General features: G+C 34.9%; 1 protein-coding gene across 5 annotated transcripts in view; it reads left to right on the top strand.

Annotated features, from left to right (window-relative positions):
* The window catches only part of LOC111064312 (mitochondrial uncoupling protein 4), a 71,037-nt gene that overhangs the window by 32,529 nt on the left and 14,687 nt on the right, over positions 1–23,821 (top strand). For all 5 annotated transcript variants that reach the window (XM_039433765.1, XM_039433763.1, XM_039433762.1 and 2 more), the window contains exons 2-6: positions 6,665–6,785; positions 11,661–11,746; positions 16,825–17,012; positions 20,331–20,453; positions 23,025–23,222. In XM_039433765.1, the coding sequence (XP_039289699.1) occupies positions 6,677–6,785; positions 11,661–11,746; positions 16,825–17,012; positions 20,331–20,453; positions 23,025–23,222 (704 nt within the window). In that variant the 5' untranslated portion in view covers positions 6,665–6,676. The remainder of the gene's footprint in view (positions 1–6,664; positions 6,786–11,660; positions 11,747–16,824; positions 17,013–20,330; positions 20,454–23,024; positions 23,223–23,821) is intronic.

Consider the following 23,821-nt stretch of genomic DNA (forward strand, 5'->3'; position numbering starts at 1 on the left):
GCTGATTTATGATGAATAACTCTATAGTCTGATTTTTACTCCAATATTGGCGTATGAAGGAGGCTCCTTTTTCCTTCTATACTAGTAGTTCTGTGAACAGTAGACCTCACGCAGTATTCTCATCCACAAGTACCTGATTGAAACTATACACCTTATGGAAATACAGCAATAGACTGGCTTCTCCACACATCTGTGTAATCACTTGTCAGCTGATTTATGATGAATAATTCTATACTCTGATTTTCACTCTAATATTGGCGTATGAAGGAGGCTCCTTTTTCCTTCTATACTAGTAGTTCTGTGAACAGTAGACCTCACGCAGTATTCTCATCCACAAGTACCTGATTGAAACTATAGACCTTATGGATATACAACAATAGACTGGCTTCTCCACACATCTGTGTAATCACTTGTCAGCTGATTTATGATGAATAATTCTATAGTCTGATTTTTACTCTAATATTGGCGTATGAAGGAGGCTCCTTTTCCCTTCTATACTAGTAGTTCTGTGAACAGTAGACCTCACGCAGTATTCTCATCCACAAGTACTTGATTGAAACTATAGACCTTTGGATATACAGCAATAGACTGGCTTCTCCATACATCTGTGTAATCACTTTTCAGCTGATTTATGATGAATAATTCTATAGTCTGATTTTTACTCTAATATTGGCGTATGAAGGAGGCTCCTTTTTCCTTTTATATTATCCTTGAAATGCAAAATTTCCAAAAACCTTGTATATACGTCGACGCGCAATTAAAAAAGGAACATACCTGTCAAATTTCATAAAAATCTATTTCCGCGTTTCGCCATAAATGCGCAACATATAAACATTCAAACATTCAGAGAAATGCCAAACCGTCGACTTGAATCTTAGACCTCACTTCGCTCGGTCAAAAAGCAATATAAAACTTGTAGTACCCTTTTATTAAAACATTAGCTACAAGTTTTATATTGTTTTTATTAATTTGAATAAGGTAGCCGATATAAGTGAAGTGGTTTTATCTATTAAGCTATTTTATAAGTTATACCAGAGAAAACACAGATTGTCTACTCAATGGCTATTTATGATAGCACAAGGATTAGACCTCATTATTGCTAGAAAAAATGGCTAAAAAAATGGAAGGAAACTAAGAATACCAACAGTACTTAAATTATCGGTATTGAATGAAAAAGACTAAGAAATTGTCAAAAAACCACTGATTTATTGATAATTAGAAAAACTGGTTTCGGTTATTACACCATTGTCAATCTCTGATAACCGAAACCGGTCTTTCTAATTATCAATAAATCAGTGGTTTTTTGACAATCTCTTAGTCTTTTTCATTCAATATGGATAATTACTTTAAAGTTGAAACATGTTGTGTAAAATAAAAATATATATGTTAAAAAGTGTACTTTGATTCTTAATTTTGATGTACATACATATTGTCATTGAGAAACTATTGCATAAATAGATATCCCATGGTATAGGGCGTTTATGTCGCAACTTTTACTGTTATCTGAAGTCGATAGTCCATGTAATTGTTTCCCGTGAAGCTGTGTGACGCTGGTAGTCTTTCATATTGTGCCGTTCATACACTCTCACCCCAACAAAACAGTAAAAATCGACAATAATCAACAGTAATCGGCTTAAGATAACAGTAAAAGCTGCAACATAAACGCCCTAAACCATGGGATATCTACTTACGCTATTGTTTCTCTATGATATTGTATTTGATAGTCTTGCCTAAATGCTCAAAATACATCAGCAACTCTTTTATAGTTAACACAAGCTGTGTCTATTCATGTTGAAAGATCCTTATGAAAGCCATTCACATCTATTCCACGTTGGAAGAACCTTATGAAAGCATTCTACGATGAGAAGCATGCTCTGCTTTCTATTAAGATTCAATAGAAATGATAAGTTCAATTTGCCATTTGGATTGGCCATTCATTCTGCACTACTACATCCATTCAGAGTTTTGAAGGTGAAATCCATTCTAAGATATGAATAGTCAGCTGCAATTCTTTTCACATCCCGTTACCGCATTTGCATTCACAGACAACAAAAAAATCTGGTGTGGCGCACTCACACAACTTTCCTTGCCGTTATGAAAATTGATCACTGACGCTAGTGTTCCCGCGCATCTCAAGTCTACTATACAAATATTCGAGCCAGCTGGTGACAGGGCAATAACGCTGGAGACACACATGAGGTCTGCTATCTCTTCATAGTGAATCATTTAATAGAATCAACAATAATTTGCAATTGAATAATCACATTTTCTCGAATTTAAAGCTTATTTTCAATTTTAGGTGAAAATGTTACTGAACATTAATTGTAGAGATTTTCATGCTCAATCTACTCCACTTGATTTTTTTTGTTTCAATTGTATCTGAAGCCTGATAATTAAGAATCTTTCTGCATTGATGGGGCGGAGCTCCTGAAATTTTTACAGATATGGGACTTGTGGCAGTTGATAGAGCTTATCGATGATATTTTAGGTATGAATTTGATCGAAATCGTTGGAGCCGTTTCCGAGAAAATCACGAAAAACCCTGTTTTTGACAACATTCTCGCCATTTTAGCCGCCATCTTGAATTGCATTTGATCGAAATTGTTCGTGTCGGATCCTTATAGTGAAAGGACCTTAAGTTCCAAATTTCAAGTCATTCCGTTAATTGGGAGATGAGATATCGTGTACACAGACGCACATACACTCATACACACACACACACACACACACACACACACACACACACACACACACACACACACACACACACACATATATATATATATAATATATATATATATATATATATATTATATATATATATACAGACCAATACCCACTCAGGGGACCTTGAAACGTATAGAAATTTAGAAATTGGGGTACCTTAATTTTTTTCGGAAAGCAATACTTTCCTTACCTATGGTAATAGGGCAAGGAAAGTAATAAATACGATAGTTTGTCCCTTATGAATAAAATGAAGCTCCCGGTGCTCAATCATTCTGAAATAGAAGCTTTTCCCGAGTGATTGAATTATTTTCTCATCCATTACTAATTTATAAGAAGGAGATTTACATTATTTTTCATCCGATTATGCAGTTCCATCATCATAAAATGATTGAATATACAGAGGGTGAGGGGAACAGAGAATTTGATTTCTTTAAACTGTATAATTTTCAAGTTGAAATTTCAAATTTATTCATGATTGAATTTATAAAATGATTGAATATAGAGAGGCTGAGGGGAACAGAGAATTTGATTTCTTTAAACTGTATAATTTTCTAGTTGAAATTTCAAATTTATTCATGCATTCAGGGTGATGATGACGTCACCTTGTCAATTACCGTAATGGGTGATTGAGGTACTATCTTCATCCGAAATTTCATGGAAATGTAAACATTTTCAAAATGGGTTTTCTAATAACGGGCTGTGATTTTTTTGTTTCAAATTTAAAGTGGAACGAAACTTCATTTTAGATTAACGACTCGCAACGATCAGATTACGACTTAACGGTTTTATCGATTGGAAACACAATCCAGCAGATAATTGAAATGAGATAGTTATTTGACGATAAAAAATGCATGTAACAGTTGATTTAAAAATTGATTGCTCTCCATAAATATCACTCTAACAACATTTTTGATATTGTTAGTCACAATATGCATGCAAGTGTTTCAATATGTAGACTGGAATAAGAATACATCTCATTAAGAATTGTTTATTTGTGGATACAGTTAAAGATATGAATATTTATTTATTTATTATATTGATAGATACAGTATCATTCTCAACTATGAATGATTGGGATAGGAACAACAGGCTTAAAGCCCAAAACTGTTCCTTTCCCAAATTTAGATAGAAATTGAATCTATCTTAACCTATTTCGGACTATGTGTAACCTTATTTAAATTTGGGAGAGGAATAGCACAAGGTTACCTTATTTTTTCTCTTCCTATCATTTTTGATTATGTACTTATTGTATGAATCAATAAAGAATAAATAAATAAAGATAAAACCGTATATTCACAATATTCATAAATTACATACATACAAACTTTCAAACAGTGAAAATATTTCTCTATCCACAAATCTCAATAAATATCTGCTATCTGTTCTCAATTGAGATGATTTGATAGTAAATTAATACTTCTTAATGAATTCGCTTTGAGCCAATAACCTTTATTCTTTATAAATTTCATATTATTACTTTCCTTGCCCTATTACCATAGGTAAGGAAAGTATTGCTTTCCAAAAAAAATTAAGGTACCCTAATTTCAAGTGTTCTATACTTTTCAAGGTCCCCTGAGTCCAAAAACATGATTTTTGGGTGTGTGTGTGTGTGTGTGTGTGTGTGTGTTTGTGTGTGTATGTGTGTATGTCTGTGAACACGATAACTCCATTCCTAATTAACCGATTGACTTGAAATTTCAAACTTAAGGTCCCATGAGGATTCGACAATAAGAAATTCAATAAAATTCAATTCAAGATGGCGGAAAAAATGGCGGATAATTACTAAAAAACCACGTTTTTCACGGTTTTCTCGAAAACGGCTCTAACGATTTTCTTCAAACTCATACCATAGATAGCTATTTATAAGTCCTATCAACTGACATGAGTCTCATCTCTGGGAAAATTTCAGGAGCTCCGTAATATTATTGAGAAAAATGGCGGATAATCACTAAAAAACCATATTTTTCACGATTTTCTCAAAAATGACTTGACCGATTTTTTTCAAATTCATACCCTGTATAGTTATTTATCGTCTCTATTACCTGGAATGAGTCTCCTTTCTGGGAAATTAATGGGGGGTCCACCCCATCCTTGAGAAATGGACTTTGTAGCCTCCTTCTCGTGCATGAGGTAGGTAGGTAGAGCAGTTCATAAAAGGAACACATAGTCGAGATATTTCATCTGTAGAACAGCTGTTTTGACGACTTTTGAAAAATATTGAATTTCACAATTTACACAAAGGAAAAAGTACTCTGAAAACAATAACACATATACAGAAGTCTGATCGTAGTTTCAAATATGTTGCCGTCAATCGTCATTATGTTATTCCCCTAAATCATTCTCGTATAAGAATGAGGCTTATAGTTCAATGAGCAAGGAAAGTTGTGTGAGTGTACCACACCAGATTTTTTTCAAAGAAGACTGCCCTTTGAAAATGTAAACATTCCAATTTAGCGGACGAAGAAAAAACTTGAATCATGGCGTTGACACTTAATACATTTGCCTGTATCCAATGTTGGCGATTTTCCATGTATTTGAAACTGCTTCCACTCCACCAGCCAAAACCAAAGCATGAGACGTCCCCAAACTGTTTGCAATTGGCAAAGCCCCGCACGAAAACTTCTAGAACGTTTCTATTTTTTCAAAATCATTTCTCATTTCAATTCCGACTAATTCACCATGTAATCTAATTCATTTTTCATTACCACAGACAACTGTTTAATGCTCCAAAACTATAGTGAGGTCCACGTTATAATGGCAGTGTTTGATTAGCCATGGTATTGCTATCCTTGTCTATAATTCAACAAAGCGGATAGCGTTATCTCTTTCTCGCTTCGCTCTGTTGCCAGATCATCTTTTAACAATGTAGAATTAATAATTATTTAACAAAATATTTCATCTTAATTATGAAAATTTATCATGAAATTATTGAAAAATATAATTTTTTGCTTAATAAAATATAATTGATTATTTTAAACGAGAATGAACAGTTGATATTACATCAATAACCTGTATCTGCTACCGTCTATAGAAAGCATTGACAAGACAGAGGATCGGCAACGTTTTTCTCCACTGACATTATAACGTGGACCTCACTATAGAACAAGTGTTTTATTCCACAATCGAATCTGCAAAATCGTAGGCCTATTTTTAATTTTAACTCAAATCCTCATTACTTTGAGCTAATTTTGTGTTTCATAAATGATTTGTTTTATTCAAATTCAAACTTCCAACCAACTCGGAAATAATTGAAATGTTTGTATTATCATTCATTCCATCATCAACATCTAAGCTTAAAATACTTCTAGAAAGTTTCCCTTTGTAAATTATTAATAAAATAAATTTCTATTCCAATCCAAACAGGTTAATCATACTGTATTTTTTTTGACTATTCATGATCACAAAATATATCAATTTATCCTTATCTATCTAGCCTTGAAACAATAACGGAATATCAAATAAAATAAATCTTCATCCACAAAATAAAATACATCTGCAGTTACAATTAAAATATTGTGAATATTCCCTTCACACAGTCTGGGTGTGGGAAATGAGTTCTGTTAATTTACATAATATGATTACATTTATATGATTGAAAAACAAAACAGATAACATCCTGGGGCTGACTAGTTTCGTGCGATAATGTCTTATCAAGTGTCCTTTTTTGTCAAAATACCAGATATTGTCTAATATCATGTATTTATTTTGAAAAAATTACAGACGTGTTTCGACACCTTTAGTTTTCATCTTGTTTTTCTAGTGTTTTATCATTCTTTCTTGGTTTGTTAGTAATCAATCGTATATAAATCATGTTAATGTTTGATGTTATTGTATTTTATTAGAAATTTGTATTTCGATTGTATTGTTTTTGTATTTTGATTTTTGTTTTATGTTGAATTGAATAAAATGATTGATTGCTTGATGTTTGTGTTGTTAGGTGAATGGCGCCATGGTGCATACGACTATTGCCACGCATAAGCCGCCTGCATACAATTATGCGGATGCATTTTGGTGTACATATTTGGTGTCCGTTGTTGCGGCCAGCATAGCAGAAATTAGTGAGTTACAAGCAAACATACCAGTAATTCGAAACCATTGCAAATCATAGTCTGACACAGTGGGCCATATGAATAAAGTTGAGCATTTGCTTATTCGTGTAAAATATGGAGCATTTGGTTCATTTTCTATGAATAAACGTGAGCAAAACCTTTTGCTCATGCTCATCAAAAAAATAGTTTGAGCATTTGCTCAAAAGTAAAAGCTTTTGCTCAAAATTGTATGAATAAACTAGAGCATTTGCTCAACTTTTGAAGCAAATGCTTCAAAAAATGTGGGTCTAGTCTGAAGCAGCTTATCACCTTTTGCTCATAGTAAAATGGCTCATAATTCGTGTCAGGAAGAGGAAACTATACCAGATATGATCACAACCAATAGTTGAGAACTATAAAACTCATTTTAGATCCAACCATGATATATATCACCATTATCCCTACAAAAGATAGCTACCTGATATAAAGATAGCCATCACAAAATAGGAAATAGGCATTTAAGAAGATGAGAGTGTAGACGATTATAAGAAGGCTATTGATATTATAAGAATATGCTGAAGATTATTATAGAGATGACATTTTTTCACGTTATTATTTCAAAATTCTAAACTAAACTAACCTAAAACTCTATTCATAAATAAATAGAAAACAGAGCAGACGACGCAAACACAAGCGGTGCCCCCTACTTGCATATTTAGCGCTTCCGTGAGCTATAAAAAAAAGGAAGGCTACAAAAGCGAATCAGCTGATGAAAAATCTTTAAAATACGTGAGCATTTGCTCCAGAGTTAAGGAGCATAAGGTAGTATAAGGTAAAGCTTATTCATATAAAAATGAGCAAATGCGTTTGCTTCTACCTTTTGCTCATGAGCAAAACCTTATGCTCCATGCTCTTGCTCATGAGCATTTGCTCTGATTTTATTCATATGGGCCAATATATTGTCTGTCTTTTTGTGCTGTAATCCAAAGTAATTCTTTGATATTTTTTATGTAACAAACAGCACTGATGTGAAAATATTTCTAGATAAAATACTAGAACAATCCTTGTGTTATTCGTAATAGGTAGCCTATATTAAAATTTTATATCAACGGTAATTGAAACTTCTGACACAGAGTGTGGTAAGATGTAGTGATATTTATTGATAATGAAAACACAAGATCTATTCGAATACCGCCGAATTCACTTCAGGAATAAAATTATTCAATTTATCACGAATCAATTTCGAAAAAAACACAAACATGTTTCAACACCAATGTACAATGTACAACACAAATAAAGAGATGAAATACATTTTTACTCATACTTGGCACAGCCATCAAAGTAAACTTGTGCGCTGGCTGTGAGTTCATACAGGAAATTAAATTATATAAATAAAGAAATTGAAAGTAACAAAAATCCAATAGGTAGTACAATGACAAAAAAAAGAAATCTCATTCAACACATAACCAAAATGGAGCTGGTAACGAAATTATGAAACTATTAGAATTTAGGTAGTCTATAATAAATATTTTGTTCAACCCATATATTTATTTCTTTAAGAAGTTTTTTAGTAATTTTTGTAATTATGAAAATAATTGGAACTTTGTTCGAAAATATATTACAAAAATAAGAGAATTGGTGTCTACACACCACTAACTTAATAAAATTTATATTAAAAATGTTTGATACTGCTGGTCGTGTTTGGTATGGTGTATGCCTTATTTCTAAATTACTTATATTTTTATTTAAATGCGAAACAATCTTTATCACATATAACTGCCTAAGTGTGGGTACCCTTAGTTCTTCAAAAATTTTCCTACTCGGGTATCGCCTTGCTTTACCCAGTGCTGCCCTTATAAGATGCTTTTGCAATGTGAAGACTTTATTAAAATGAGTATCAAATGCACCACCCCATGCCTCAATTGCATATTGAAATAATGAGTGGGCATAAGCGAAATAAATTGATCTCTTTATGTCAAGGTCTTTTAATTGATTAATTTTGTAAAAGTTGTATATAAGAAATTTAAGTTTAGAACACAAATAATTAATATGAGAATCCCATTTCAAATGTCTATCCACCATTATTCCCAAGTATTTTATAGACATGACTTTCTCAACTTGTTGGCATAAACAATTTATCCTGATATTTGAACTGAGTGAATCAGTATGCATTTTTAATTTTAATGAATCATCAGGTTGACCCGCTAATGTAGGAGAAAAAGTAATATATTTTGTCTTTTGTAAGTTGACTGTTAAAATATGGTCATCCATCCAATTTTTCATAATTTTTAGGCCATCATTAGCACTTTGATACACCTGTGGCCATGATTCACCCGAAAATACTAATGCTGTATCATCAGCAAAAGAAATCTGGGTACAATTTGGTATAGGCAATTTTAGAGCATCGTTCAAATAGATCAAAAATAATACTGGGGACAGTACTGTACCCTGTGGTAAACCAAAACTAGATAAATTATCTGTTACTGATATTCCACACAATTTTAATGTTTGTGATCACAATGGTGTCATCTTTAGTTGTTGAAACATTTTTGTGTTTTTCTCCAAATAAATCCGTGATATTTGACTATATTTTTGTGTTTTCATGACTTATGGATAAATATTACTACATCTCACCAGATAGGTAACTGTCAAGAGTTCCATTAATCGTTGATATAAAGGTATAAAATGCCTATGCTTATAAAGGCTCAGGCTGATATTTTCAATCGACATTAGAAAAAGACGTTGGTTTGGGCCAATCCTGTTCTAACCCAATCTGTTTATCTATCTACCGTGGTTTATCCCAATCTTATTTATATGATCTGTAATAATTTCATTCACTTGAAATAGATTGAATGAATCCCTCTCATATTTTGTTCAATTATACTTTGACCCTCAGTTTGCAATTAAATGAAATTTGTTCTATTTCTTTGCTGTGGCCCTCAGACAGCAATGGAATTGGATTGAATTGATTTAGAGAAAATTCATTACCATTAGTGATAGAACTTCATTTCGATGATAGCGATGCAATTAGAAGTACTGATGAACCAATTAATTTAGCAGTGATTGCTACACTCTGTTATGTCATCGTTCTAGATTATTTTATCGTGTACTAGCTTTTCAGTCATTTATTAGTCGATCAATTAAGAAACTGTTTTATGTTGCTCATGCAATGTTAGTGATGTTTTTTTTTCATGGATGCAGATAGATTTCTTTTTTTATGGAATAAAAAACTGTTTTAAATTGCTCAAGCAATCTTTGTTAATTGTTTATTTTCAGCTTCGTACATCGATGCAGTTAGATTTCATTGATTTATGGAGCTCAAATTGATGTAGCGAATATTGCATGATTATCTGAATGGTGCAATTAGCTTCTCATTATCACTCACTAATACTAGTAGTTCTATGAACAGTAGACCTCACGTTGTATTTTCATCCTCAAGTACCTGATTGAAACTATATAGACCTTATGGAAATACAGCAATAGACTGGCTTCTCCACACATCTGTGTAATCACTTGTCAGCTGATTTATGATGAATAATTCTAGTCTGATTTTTACTCCAATATTGGCGTATGAAGGAGGCTCCTTTTCCCTTTTATATTATCCTTGAAATGCAAAATTTCCAAAAACCTTGTATATTCGTCGACGCGCAATTAAAAAAGGAACATACCTGTCAAAGTTCATGAAAATTTATTACCGCGTTTCGCCGTAAATGCTCAACATATAAACATTAAGAGAAATGCCAAACCGTCGACTTGAATCTTAGACCTCACTTCGCTCGGCCAATTAGTTCCTAATAGCTAGCTCAGTTTCAGTTTGAGAAGAGTTCTTAGTCTCAAACCTGACTACCAAAGAATACTCACAGTTTCTTTCTTCATCTACCTACACTCCATCATCTACAATATACATTAGTAGTTTTTTCAACTTTACTTTTCAAGGGATAAAAAATAATCTATTTGAATTGCATCTTTTATTAACATTTGAAATTACATCCCTAGCTTTTTCATTTTTATCGAGGTTGTGTAGTTGGGAAGAGTTTTCTATTCTGGACCCTGTTTACCAGAGAATATTCACAGTTTATTCATTTATACTCTACCATCTGTAATAAAGGAAAGAATTGGCTTATTATACACGTATGGAATAAGTCTGAACTACTCGACTGATTAACTTGAAATATTGCATGTAGATTCTTAATTTACCGAGGATGGTTATAGGCCTATTTTAAATTCTTTAAGATCTCAGTACGTCAAGTTTTCTGTTTGTCAAGTTCTTAATTTGATGCTTAGGGAGCACGGCCCCTTGTATAATCTGGAAGAGTTTTGCAAGCTGTTTAAGAATATTTAATTATTCGACTGAGTCATTGTCAATATTGTAGAACCGTTCCATAATTGAATAAAAACACAAATATGTTGTCAAATTCTACACTGTTTTATTTAGTACATGACCAAGGTTTCGTGACCACACCGGTCACATTTTCAAGTTGACTGAAAATGTGACCGGTGTGGTCAAGAAACCTTGGTCGTGTACTAAATAAAACAACAGTGTAGAATTTGACAACATATTTGTGTTTTTATTCAAATATTTAATTATATTTAGCGATAGATTTTGTTGTTTTGAGATGACAAATTATTCCATGGGAACTAACTGAAGTGACATAAAAACGTATTCCTTATTTTTCTTGTACCGTGTTGTTAGTAGTCTATTTATATATTAATTTATTTTATTTATTCATTTTATAATTTCACAGAACCCCATACAGCAGAGCAGAGCTTCAGCGTTAGGTGAATGTCCTGGATAGCTGGTAGCTGGAAGCTAAATCCTTAAGTTTCCATAAATAAATATTTCTATTTGTTTATGAATATTTATTCGATTATTTTTACTCAACTGCCTGTTTTATGTTGTTGCAGTCACCTATCCTTTGGACTTAACTAAGACGAGGTTGCAGATCCAGGGAGAGGCAGCGGCTCAAAGCAATGGCAAAACAACATCACACGTGAGTAGTCTTATCTCTCTCTACCCATGCCACTCTTTCCAACATTCCTTACTTACACCTTATTAAAACTATTTCAAACACTCCTTACTTTGACAGTCAACATTGTCGTCACATCGTTGGTGTGTAACGTGCAAACATCAGAGTTGCGCATGTTACACGTTACAGAAAGTAATGTAGAACTACGGGCCAAGCCGCTCGAAGCATTTTTCAAGCGTTTTCAGACGAGTCTCTAAGCAACAGATGGTGATTTGTATCTTCTCAAAAGCAACGTGTTGTATCCGAAAAGATACACAAGGAACTTCAATGTATCTTTCAATGAGCAACATATGCTATTTCGTATCTTCTCAAAAGCAACGTGTTGCATCCGAGAAGATACACAAGGAGCTGTAATGTATCTTTCCATAAGCAACAGATGCTATTTTGTATCTTTTCAAAAGCTACGTGTTACATCCGAAAAGATACACAAGAAGCTTCAATGTATCTTACCATAAGCAACAGATGCTATTTTGTATCTTCTCAAAAGCTACGTGTTACTTCCGAAAAGATACACAAGAAGCTTCAATGTATCTTACCATAAGCAACAGATGCTATTTTGTATCTTCTCAAAAGCAACGTGTTGTATCCGAAAAGATGTACATGGAAGTACATGGAGCTTTAATGTATCTTTCCATAAGCAACTGATTTTGTATCTTCTCAAAAGCAACGTGTTGTATCTGAAAAGATACACAAGGAGCTTTAATGTATCTTTCTAAAAGCAACACATGCTCTTTTGTATCTTCCCAAAAGCAACGTGTTGTATCCGAAAAGATACACAAGGAGCTTCAATGTATCTTTCTATAAGCAACAGATGCTCTTTTGTATCATCTCAAAAGCAACGTGTTATATCCGAAAAGTCAAACAAGGAGCTTCAATGTATCTTTCAATAAGTAACAGATGCTATTTTGTATCTTCTCAAAAGCAACGTGTTGCATCCGAGAAGATACACAAGCAGCTTCAATGTATCTTTCCATAAGCAACAGAAGATGATTTGTATCTTCTCAAAAGCAGCATATTGCATCCGAAAAGATACACAAGAAGCTTCAATTTATCTTTCCATAAGCAACAGATGCTATTTTGTATCCTCTCAAAAGCAACGTGTTGCATCCGAAAAGATACGAAGTCATATGGGTGAAGTTGAGGCCAGATAGAATGTATCAGAATAGATAGAATACCTGTGCCAGACTGTGATTCGCACCGTTCAACAAGAAATAAAGACCAAGATCAGACTATCACCTCTTATTCACCGGCACAGTGAAAATGACTCAGAGGGTCATTTCTTTCCAACCTCCGTCCTTTCAGCACAATTTTAACCTATCAGCTGACATTCGTTCAACATGCTCTTTCCATTGCTGGTGATACGTTGCCAACGAGCTAAAATAAAGTAAACCATAGAGCGGCTGTTGGTGTGCTTTCAGCGCTCTCAATGTGTTACACGGCCAACTAAGGGCAGACATGACAGAGAGAGGCAAGAAAAGCCTCTATTGCCAGTCTGCCACTGCAGGAATAGGTGTGTTTGTGAATTAGATTGATTTATATGACTAATTATTATATTTATGATGATGATGGTATTGCAAACTTGACTGGAATGAATTATAGACATCAGCTAATATTATATGATCATGTTAGGCCGGTATTAGATAGTAATAGTATTAGACGGTAACATGAAAAAATATGAAAATATGATTTCGTACAACTTATTCCATATGTCTCCATATGACAGAAATATTACCGTCTAATAACGGCCGTAGTTTGTTATTTTTTTTGACTATCATACTTTGCCTTCTTGTATTGAACTTAGAGATAATGTAGATAAGTACTGTAAGCTGGTATCAAAGAAACGTCTTCATATACTAGTTTTTTTCGAATTACCTACTCAAAATAACATAAAAAATAATCCAATTTCTAAAATCATAATTTTGCAGTTACGGTATGGCATTTCAACTTAGTAGAGCACTTGCACTTGGCTAAGCAGTATTAACACTGTAACTTAGGCTACATTAATTTCACCAAGGCTTCAAGTAAAGCAATTCAAACAATATTAATTTTATGGATGCATAACAACTGTAATACATATATTTAAAATGCTCAATAAAAATTCAATGTAGTATTTATGAAATATAACTTATTTGCATCTTGTCTTTTATGCAAGTTTCCATTATATCAATAGGGCTATTCAAATTTTCCGCCGCGTCTTGCCTCTCTGTCATGGCTGCCCACGTTCAATTCGTAACAGGAATAGCGGCCACTCAGCCACTCTATAGTTTACTATATTTTAGCTCGTTATACGTTGCAACTCTCTCATTCATGAAGAATCTCTGTGTGTTGGGAGCTTCCTCCTTCTAGGATCTCTGAAGCCTGTTGTTTTATGCAAAGCCGTGAATATTACCCCGTGAACCATGCAGGTTGAGTTATTCACTGAAACATGAACAACAGATGCTCTTTTGTATCTTCTCAAAAGCATGTGTTGCATTGGAAAAGATACACAAGGTGCTTTTTGAAGCTACGTCCTCTTAGCACAACACAGCCAATCAGCTGACATTCGTTCAACATGCTCCTTCCATTGTTGGTGATAAGTTGCAACTTTCTCATTCATGAAGAATCTCTGTGTGTAGGAAGCCTCCTTAAAAGGAAGCTCTGGGAGCTTCTAGGGAGCTTCCTCCATCTAGGGATCTAGGGTCTCTGAAGCCTGAAGTTTCTGTAAGGCCGTGAATATTACCTCGCGAACCATACCTTGTCTAAAGCAACGTGTTGCATCCGAAAAGATACACAAGGAGCTTTTTGGAGCTACGTCCATTTAGCACAACACAGCCTATCAGCTGACATTCGTTCAACATGCTCTTTCCATTGTTGGTGATACGGTGCAACTCACTCATTCATGAAGAATCTCAGTGTGTAGGGAGAGCCTCCTTCAAAGGAAGCTCTGGTAGCTTCCAGGGAGCTTCCTCCATCTAGGTATCTAGGCTCTCTGAAGCCTGAAGTTTCTGCAAAGCCGTGAATATTACCTTGCGAACCATACCTTGTCTAAAGCAACGTGTTGCATTGGAAAAGATACATAAGGAGCTTTTTGGATCTACGTACTTTTAGCACAACACAGCCTATCAGCTGACATTCGTTCAACATGCTCTATCCATTGCTGGTGATACGGTGCAACTCTCTCATTCTTGAAGAATCTCAGTGTGTAGGGAGAACCTCCTTCAAAGGAAGCTCTGGTAGCTTCGAGGGAGCTTCCTCCATCTATGGTCTCTGAAGCCTGAAGTTTTTGCAAAGCCGTGAATATTACCTCGCGAACCATACCTTGTCTAAAACAACGTGTTGCATTGGAAAAGATACACAAGGAGCTTTTTGGAGCTACGTCCATTTAGCACAACACAGCCTATCAGCTGACATCCGTTCAACATGCTCTTTCCATTGGAAATTTTTTTCTTTCCTTTTTTGGTAGAGAGTTGGTGGGGAGGATATTTTTAATATTCTTTCCGAAGAATGGACATTGATATGTCCAAAGCTCCGCCAATTTATGTAGATGCATAACAATATAATTATTATCTATAGTTATTATACTACAAATTGCTTCTTCATATCATATACAGTTCAATAATTATTTTCTTAGTCTATATTATGTAAATTCATCTATAATTTTGCTGTATTGTAAGCTATTGTATATAAGTGTATAAGCCAGTATATATTTTAATCTACATACATAAATAAAGTACTCAATCAATCAATCAATCCATTGGTGATACGTTGCAACTCCCTCATTGAATGAAAAAGACTAAGAAATTGTCAAAAAAACCACTGATTTATATTCATTATATTTTTTGACAATTTCTTAGTCTTTTTCATTCAATATGAATAATTACCACAATATCAACTTCTCAACTACACAAAAAGTGAAACTCCCTCATTCTTGAAGAATCTCTGTGTGTAGGGAGCTTCCTCCATCTAGTATCTCTGAAGCCTGATGTTTTTGCAAAGCTGTGTATATTACCCTGCAAACCATTCCTTGCCTATATGCCGTTTCAATTGCTTCTATATTCTACTCTAACCGGCTAAAGTTACTATTTACAGCACAATTGTAGGCCTATCTCAACTATGTATTTGAAGATATCGACTCAATTTTTTTATTAAAAGAGGAGGAAAAGACTTCAGTGACGGAGGCAATGCTACGGGAAGCGTACTGCTCTTGTATAAGCAAACTCTTGCATTCTGTTGCTTGAATGAAACGTGTGTTGTATGTTGACATTTTCTGTTCTACGGCCATCTCTGTTCAATTTTGCAGATGAAAACAATAATTCAAAAATCAATCATTAAAACAATCTTAAATAAGCCTAGACTTTTCCCAACCAACCTGACTTTTGAAGAGTTTAACGTGTTGACAGTTAGACAGTTGTATGTAATGAATGTAGTGAAGTATATATTTAAATATAAAAATAATTTCATTTGCACTAATAATACTATCAATAATCAATACAATTTAAGACCCACCTCTAATAAGTACCTAATCTATCATACTAACATTGAAAATATTAGAAGACAACTCATATATTTAAGCACTAAAATTATAAATAAAATTCCTGAACAAATTATTAGCTGTGCCAAGATAACAAAAACAGTAAAAACAGATATCAATGTTTGGATCAAAATTAACTACTTCTTCTACCTTTGAGAAAGTTAACAGAGAACTTTTCTGATTAGTGCGCTCACTTCCCCTACTTGTGCTCTATCACATACCTTTCCCAATCCTTTCCAAAAATTCCAAGGATCGAAAGCCTTCCTATGAGATGGATAGCCATAGTTGGAAGAACTTTTGATCCTCTACCCTTCTTCACCACATAACATGTATAATTTGCCTTCTAATATTGTAATGTGTTCTCATATTTATGTTATTTATTTTATACTGTAATGTTTTTTTATTGATGTAATTAATTTTTATTTCATATTGATGTATCTTATGTGTGTATGTGTGTGTGTGTGTGTGTGTGTGAATAAATAAATTGAAATAAGGCTTGATTTGATTTGAAACGTGTGTTGTGTGTTGTCAGTTGCCATACCGGGGTATGCTGGGCACAGCGGTGGGGATAGCCCGCGAGGAGGGGGCCCGTAAGCTGTGGCGAGGTGTGACTCCGGCCATCTACCGACATCTCATCTACTCGGGCATTCGCATTGTCTTCTACGAGAACATGCGAGACAAACTCCTCAAGAAGGAGCGGGACGGCACGTTTCCCATTTGGTATGTCACACTATTCACTTGAAATATAGGATTTTCCATACAAAGTGCGTCATATATATGTATGGGAGACTGTTGTAGACATAATACTGTAACTTTCAGGATACAATTTTCAATTTGTAGAGATTTGAGTGAAATATTTTTGTTTTTAATCAGTTTTTAAATATCAAAATTCAAAATTTTCAGTTTAGTCATTAGTTTTGAAGTGGAAATTGAACTTTTTGAAGTGAAAGTGAAATCTTAACCTTATTCTTTTTGAAACTTCTATTTGTAAAAAATTGGGAGAAGACAGTTTTGGGCTATGCCTGTTGTCTTGTCCCAATCATATTATATATTTATTATAATTATGATTTGTAATATTGTCAATGAAATAAATAAGTTATTGGTCGAATACTCTACCTTATGACGTACAACTGAAACAAGTCTTTTTGAAACAAGAAAGATAGTATCAATAAAAATGTTCTGTACGATACTTGAATCCAAAATGGCGGCTGATTGAAGTTTTCGTATATTAAAGAAATGAGGGGTTGTAACTCAAATATTTCAAATGTTAACACCCATTGTGTAGTACATCATTTTAAATGGCTCTTTAAAACAAGAAAGATGACATCAATGATACTTTTCTATGAATAATCAATAACTTTTCTATGAAAAGTATCATAAAAGTAAAGAAAAGTATTATACTTTTCTTTTTGATACTGTTCTATGATACTTTTATTCAAAATTGCTTGTATCCAATCATTTCTTTAAAATCTAAAACTTCAATCAGCTGCCATTCTGGATACAAGTATCAAATAACATTTTTATTGATGCCATCTTCTTGTTTCAAAAAGTCCTTTAAAATGATGAACACACAATGGGTGTTCACATTTAAAATATTCGAGTTACAACCCCTAAGTCACTCCCTTACGAGAGGTTGGAGTTCAGTTGTACGTCAAAAGGTAGAGTATTCGACCAATAACTTATCCTGGAAGTTACAGTATTTTATCTACAACAGTCTCCAACTTATTGATGGGTTCCCATACGTATGACTCACTCTGTATAGTAAGACACAAATATTCACTCGAAATATAGGATTTCCCATATGGAAAGTCACTCTGTTGACTCGAAATGTCAATATAACCAAAATTCCGTTGTTATCGTTCTCTGTACCACTGATATACTAATTTCTGCATCATTGAAATTTGAAAAGAGTGTAATGGCTTCCAGATGTGGTTGCCTCAGCAACAGTTAGGTAGCTTCACACGCATTCGGTTCAGTTCGTTTTCGGTTCGGTTCGTTGCCAAAAACGAATGAAGCTTTCATACATATTAGGTTTTAATTCGTACGGTTCTAATTAGGTATTTTCTTCTCAAACACAGCTGTATTTGGATTGTTACAGTTCATGCTGGTAATAAAATATAAAAGCATCTTTCAAATAGTAAGATGTGATTTCTTGAACAACAAAATTTTCAATTTAATTTAAGATTGTGAACTATTTGAATAGTTTATTTTTGATTATATTAATTTTGGACGTTCAGAGTGATTATTTTTTTGAATTGATTTTTTTTTCAATTATGACACATGGCACATAACGTTCATCTCTCCTCTCCATTAATAAAATCATGTCATTTTCATGGAAAAATAAAAAAATAAAAATTTTCCCTGAGTTTTAATTTATCTTCATATTTTTTTAGCAAACTATTCATTGAGAAAAAAAATGCTCCAGAGAAATAACAGAAATGAATCGACCTTATGATTTTGACATTTTTAAACATTATAATCATGATATCAGGTTGAAATAAAAACAAAAAAAGCGAGCGTGTGTAAAAGACTTTGTTTTTATTTCCGGTTTCCTAGCAACGAATTCGAATATGATAAAACCTATTCGTGTCGAGGGGGCGTTCGGTGCTATGCGGTTGCTTTTTGGAGCCGAATTCAAACCGAATCACACTTTATCGGAATTTGCCGAAAACGAAACGAACCGAACCGAATGTGTGTGAAAGTAGCCCTTCGAATTTGAACCTGATGGAATTTATTAGAGTCAAATGGGCGTTCGGTTCTATGCGGCTTCTTTTCGGTACCGAATTACCGTTTCACACTTATCGGAATTCGCCGAAAACGAAACGAACCGAATGTGTGTGAAACTAGCCTAAGGGTCATTGTTGTGCATGAACATTGTGCAGATGAGATACAAAATCTGTAAAGAGAGATAGGAGCACTCATACTGAACGCGTGCACTTGATAGTTGCGTTCAGTGTGAGCAGCTACATGCAAGTACACTGAACGCAACCAGCAAGTGCACGCGTTCAGTGTGAATGTTCCTATTGCTCTTACCAGATTTTGTTTCTCATCTGCACGCTTGGTCATGCAAAACCAAGCGTGCACTTGCGCATATACGCATTCAATATGATCACTCCCTAAGAATAAGTAATGTCCTAACGAACATTACTAATTTTTAACACTTTCAGTTACCTTCTCGGATACCTTCTAACTTCGTCGCTCCACTAAGTTTCGACCTTAAACCTAGCGCCGCAGTGCAGGATGGTTTCTCACAGCTTGGCGTTGTTGTCATTTGAGATGGGTGTCTGGCTTGGAAGTGTTTCGGCCGCATTTTTTAAAATATATATAAGAATCTACACCTGCAAAGAAACCCTATGCGCAGGTGTTTCTGCATCTGCATTGCAGGATAACTGTTAACGGTTGTCGGAAGATCAACAGCTGGGTTTTTTCGTTATTTTTAGTGATGGAGAAATTCTGATTGCAGATTCGTTCTCAGCGACCCCAAGTTTAGCCTGAAGGCTCAGAATGTCAACAATGTTTTTAAATAATTAAAAATCATCATGAAAAGTCATTAATATGGTAGTACACCAAGTTTCTGGAAACTTTTTACTGGTGACTGGAGTTATTATTGCTGATGAACGCGAATGAGACCGCCACTCCATTGTTCTATTGTCTCGGCTGCTTGGCTGAGCCTGGCTGGAGGGATCAAATAACCGACTGGATTGATCTTTCGTCTGTCCGCTAGGCGGAACTACGCCGACCATTGCTGGGTGGAAGATGTTACTGCGGCCGCTCGCATTCCCATCAACGCTGCTATTATTTGCTGTCTCAGCGCCTAGTCCGATTCAGCCAAGCAACCAGCCTGCACTGCGGAGCTAGGTTAAGGTCCAAGCCACACGATGCTTGGGATTTTCAGACAGGACGTTTCGACAGGACAGGAAGCTCTCCGATGTATATGAATTATCATACATTTTATACATTTGTATAGTTTGAAAATGGCGTTTGAATTTTTGCAATTTGTAATAAATTATTGTCAATTTATGAATTTGTTTTTTTTAGGAAATCAGCGATTGGAGGCGTGACATCGGGAGCAGTGGCTCAGTTCATAGCCAGTCCAGCCGATCTAGTCAAAGTGCAAATGCAAATGGAGGGACGCAGGCGGTTGCTTGGAAAACCACCCAGGTTTGCTTCATTTTTATCAAGTTTTCTTCTTCCTCAACAACCTTCTAATTCCACTGATGGAAATTAATGAGATATTGCAATTATTCAAATGCTAATGAATTAATTATTATTATTAAACGAAGATCCAAATTAAATGCTGTAATTCACCCCGAAGACTTCTGCTACTGCAAATATTGACAACAGAGGAAACAGCTAGATGGAAATTCGATGAGCACTACTATTCAAAATTACAGCATTTAATTTGGATTTTCGTTTAATAATAATAACGTTCTAAATTCAATCAACCATGTTTATTCAGTTTTAGTTAGTCACTCGTTATAGATTTGAAATCGTCTGTATGTATAGTACCTAATTATCTCAATTCCAGAGGGTTGATTTTGGTTAATTCAATCAACCATGTTTATTCAGTTTTAGTCACTCGTTATAGATTTGAAATCGTCTGTATGTAGTACCTAATTATCTCAATTCCAAAGGGTTGATTTTAGTTAATTCAATCAACCATGTCTATTCAGTTTTAGTTAGTCACTCGTTATAGATTTGAAATCGTCTGTATGTAGTACCTAATTATCTCAATTCCAAAGGGTTGATTTTAGTTAATTCAATCAACCATGTTTATTCAGTTTTAGTTAGTCACTCGTTATAGATTTGAAATCGTCTGTATGTAGTACCTAATTATCGGTTCACAACACTAAAAGGGCCAAACCACACGAAGCGTTTTTCAGGCGTTTTCAGAGGTGTCGGCAGGGCTGGAAGCTCTTCCATTGGCTGATTGGGTTGACGATCGGGAATCAGCTGATGATCGGCCAATCGAAGAGCTTCCTGCCCTACCGACCCGTCTGTAAACCCTGGAGAAAAGCTTCGTATGGCTTGGCCCTTCGGGTCGAAACGTAGTGGAGCGTCGAAGTCAGAGAGTGTCCGAGAAGGTAGCTGAAAGTGTTGAAAGTAATGCATGTATTCAAATGTCAGAACATAGTGGAGCTGCGAAGGTAGAGTAGGAGGAAGAAGAAAGCAGAGACATTATTTAGATGCATGCGTTATTTGAACACTCAGCTACCTTCTCTGATACACTATACATATTATTTGCCGCTCCGTTATGCTTTGACTCATAAGCCTGGTTTTCACTAGTAGAGTTAGTGGACGAGTAACTGGCATACTAACTCTACCGAGCTAACTCTACTCTACTTACTTGGTCGAGTTACTGTTTTCACTACAATTATTGAGAATAGTAGGTAAAGTGTGTTGTCTAGTGAACAGAAATAACCTTAAAATGGCAATACGGAACATTCATTATCGCCGTTCAGTCATAAAGGTTTTACAAAAAGCATTGATTTATGCTTAAACTGATAGTTTAATGTTTTTATACATATTGATATGTTCTTGATAGCCTACGGCACAACTCTACTAGTTCAAGACTGTTTTCATTAGCATAGTAGTGATAGAGTAGAGTGAGAAGCTGTGGTGGGGGAAGGCAAGTGGTAGAGTACTATCCCACGGTGCTATCCCACTCTACTCTACTAAAAAACTAGTACTCTACCAGAACGTTTTCATTAGGAGATTTCACAAGATAGTTAGTAGTTGCCTAGGGAACTATACTACAAACTCTACATATGAAAACCAGGCAATAGTGTGTTTTGAAAAAGTATGCTTTTATTATTCATACTATTTGAATTATAATGTAGCATGAATTTGGCTATCTAGCGAATCACAACATTCCAGTTGAAGTGGCTTCCGGAATCGTTTTGATCTATGACAACTCGGCTATCGGCTTCAAAGTGCTGGTGCAACCAAACGGCTTCTCCAGCAAATCAAATGAAATCTGTTGAGATGAGTTTTGATCACCCATCTGACTTAGCCACTAGTATTTTATACCTTTTCCCCAAACTCAAGACATGACTTTGAGGGCAGAGCTTCCAAACTCTAGTGAGGTCCACGTTATAATGACAGTGAATAAAGATACAAGAATAGCGATGCCGATTCTCTGCATAATTTAATCATATTTCTACACTGTCAAAAACATACTTGGAATCGTTGTGGACCTAGAAAAGGATATTACTACCGGCTTTGTCGAATGATAGACAAGGATAGCAAAACCAAAGTTGATCAAATACTGTCATTATAATGTGGACCTCACTATAACAAGGAAATCCAAAACAACGTCATAGCCTATTCAAACTCATTTTGCGTCAGCTTTTTATGAAGAGTGTTTTAGTAGGCTGGTCCACTGGTTGTTCCCCAACCTCCACGGCAATAATGTTGAAGAATAATCATGAATGTAAGTTACTTTTGGTGAAAAAATTACTCTCTTGTATACATTTGTATTTTATTTATGACCAATCGGAGGTTGTAAAACAAATGACCCTCGTACAATGAAAATAACTTCGTTTCCTATATTTTATTGTAATGTATGTTTTTGAAGGGACGGATTCAAAGAACTTCACATGTCAACCGAAGCTTATTGTGTGTCTAATTTAAATTTATTGTAATTTATATAAATTTATTGTAGGCTGTATTGATGTCAAAATAAAGAAACATTTGATTTTATTTGTAATGTAAATCTTATTTTATTGACAGAGTGCACAGCCCGAAACACGCGTTCAAGAAGATAATGTCGGAGGGCGGGGTGCGGGGCCTGTGGAAGGGGTCCATCCCCAACGTGCAGCGAGCGGCACTCGTCAACCTGGGGGACCTCACCACCTATGACACCGCCAAGCAGCTCATTCTCACCAACACCACGTTGCCAGATAGTCATCTCACACATGTGCTAGCCAGGTATGTCAACCGCACGAAAATAGTAAGATGAGAGTAGATGTAACTGTGCCAAATGAGGCTACTTTCACATAATATCAATATAAATCAATTATAAATGTGGCAACGGTGCGGAGCTAGAAGCGGATAGTGCAATAGTGAGGTCCACGTTATAATGACAGTGGATAAAGATAGAAGAATAGCGATGCCGATTCTCTGCATTAATTATATTTCTACACTGTCAAAAACATAATTGGTACCGTTGTGGACCTATAAAAGGATAGTACCACCGGCTTTGTCGAATGATTTATAAGGATAGCAAAACCAAAGTTGATCAAATATTGTCATTATAACGTGGACCTCACTATACCTGCTTTTCCGAATGATAGACAAGATTAGCAACACCAATTTTAATCAAATTATAACCATTATGCCATTATAACGTGGATCTCACTATAGAACAAGAACAACCACAACATGATGCAGTATCAACACAATATGATACAGTGTCATCTCAACTTGATACACAACACTATGATTTGATACATTCGCTATCTGCTTTGTCGAATGATAGAAAAGGATAGCAGCACCAATGTTGATCAAATACTGCCATTATAACGTGG

Source organism: Nilaparvata lugens, chromosome 8, assembly GCF_014356525.2.
Source record: "Nilaparvata lugens isolate BPH chromosome 8, ASM1435652v1, whole genome shotgun sequence".
In the NCBI taxonomy this organism is placed as follows: Eukaryota; Metazoa; Arthropoda; class Insecta; order Hemiptera; family Delphacidae; genus Nilaparvata; species Nilaparvata lugens.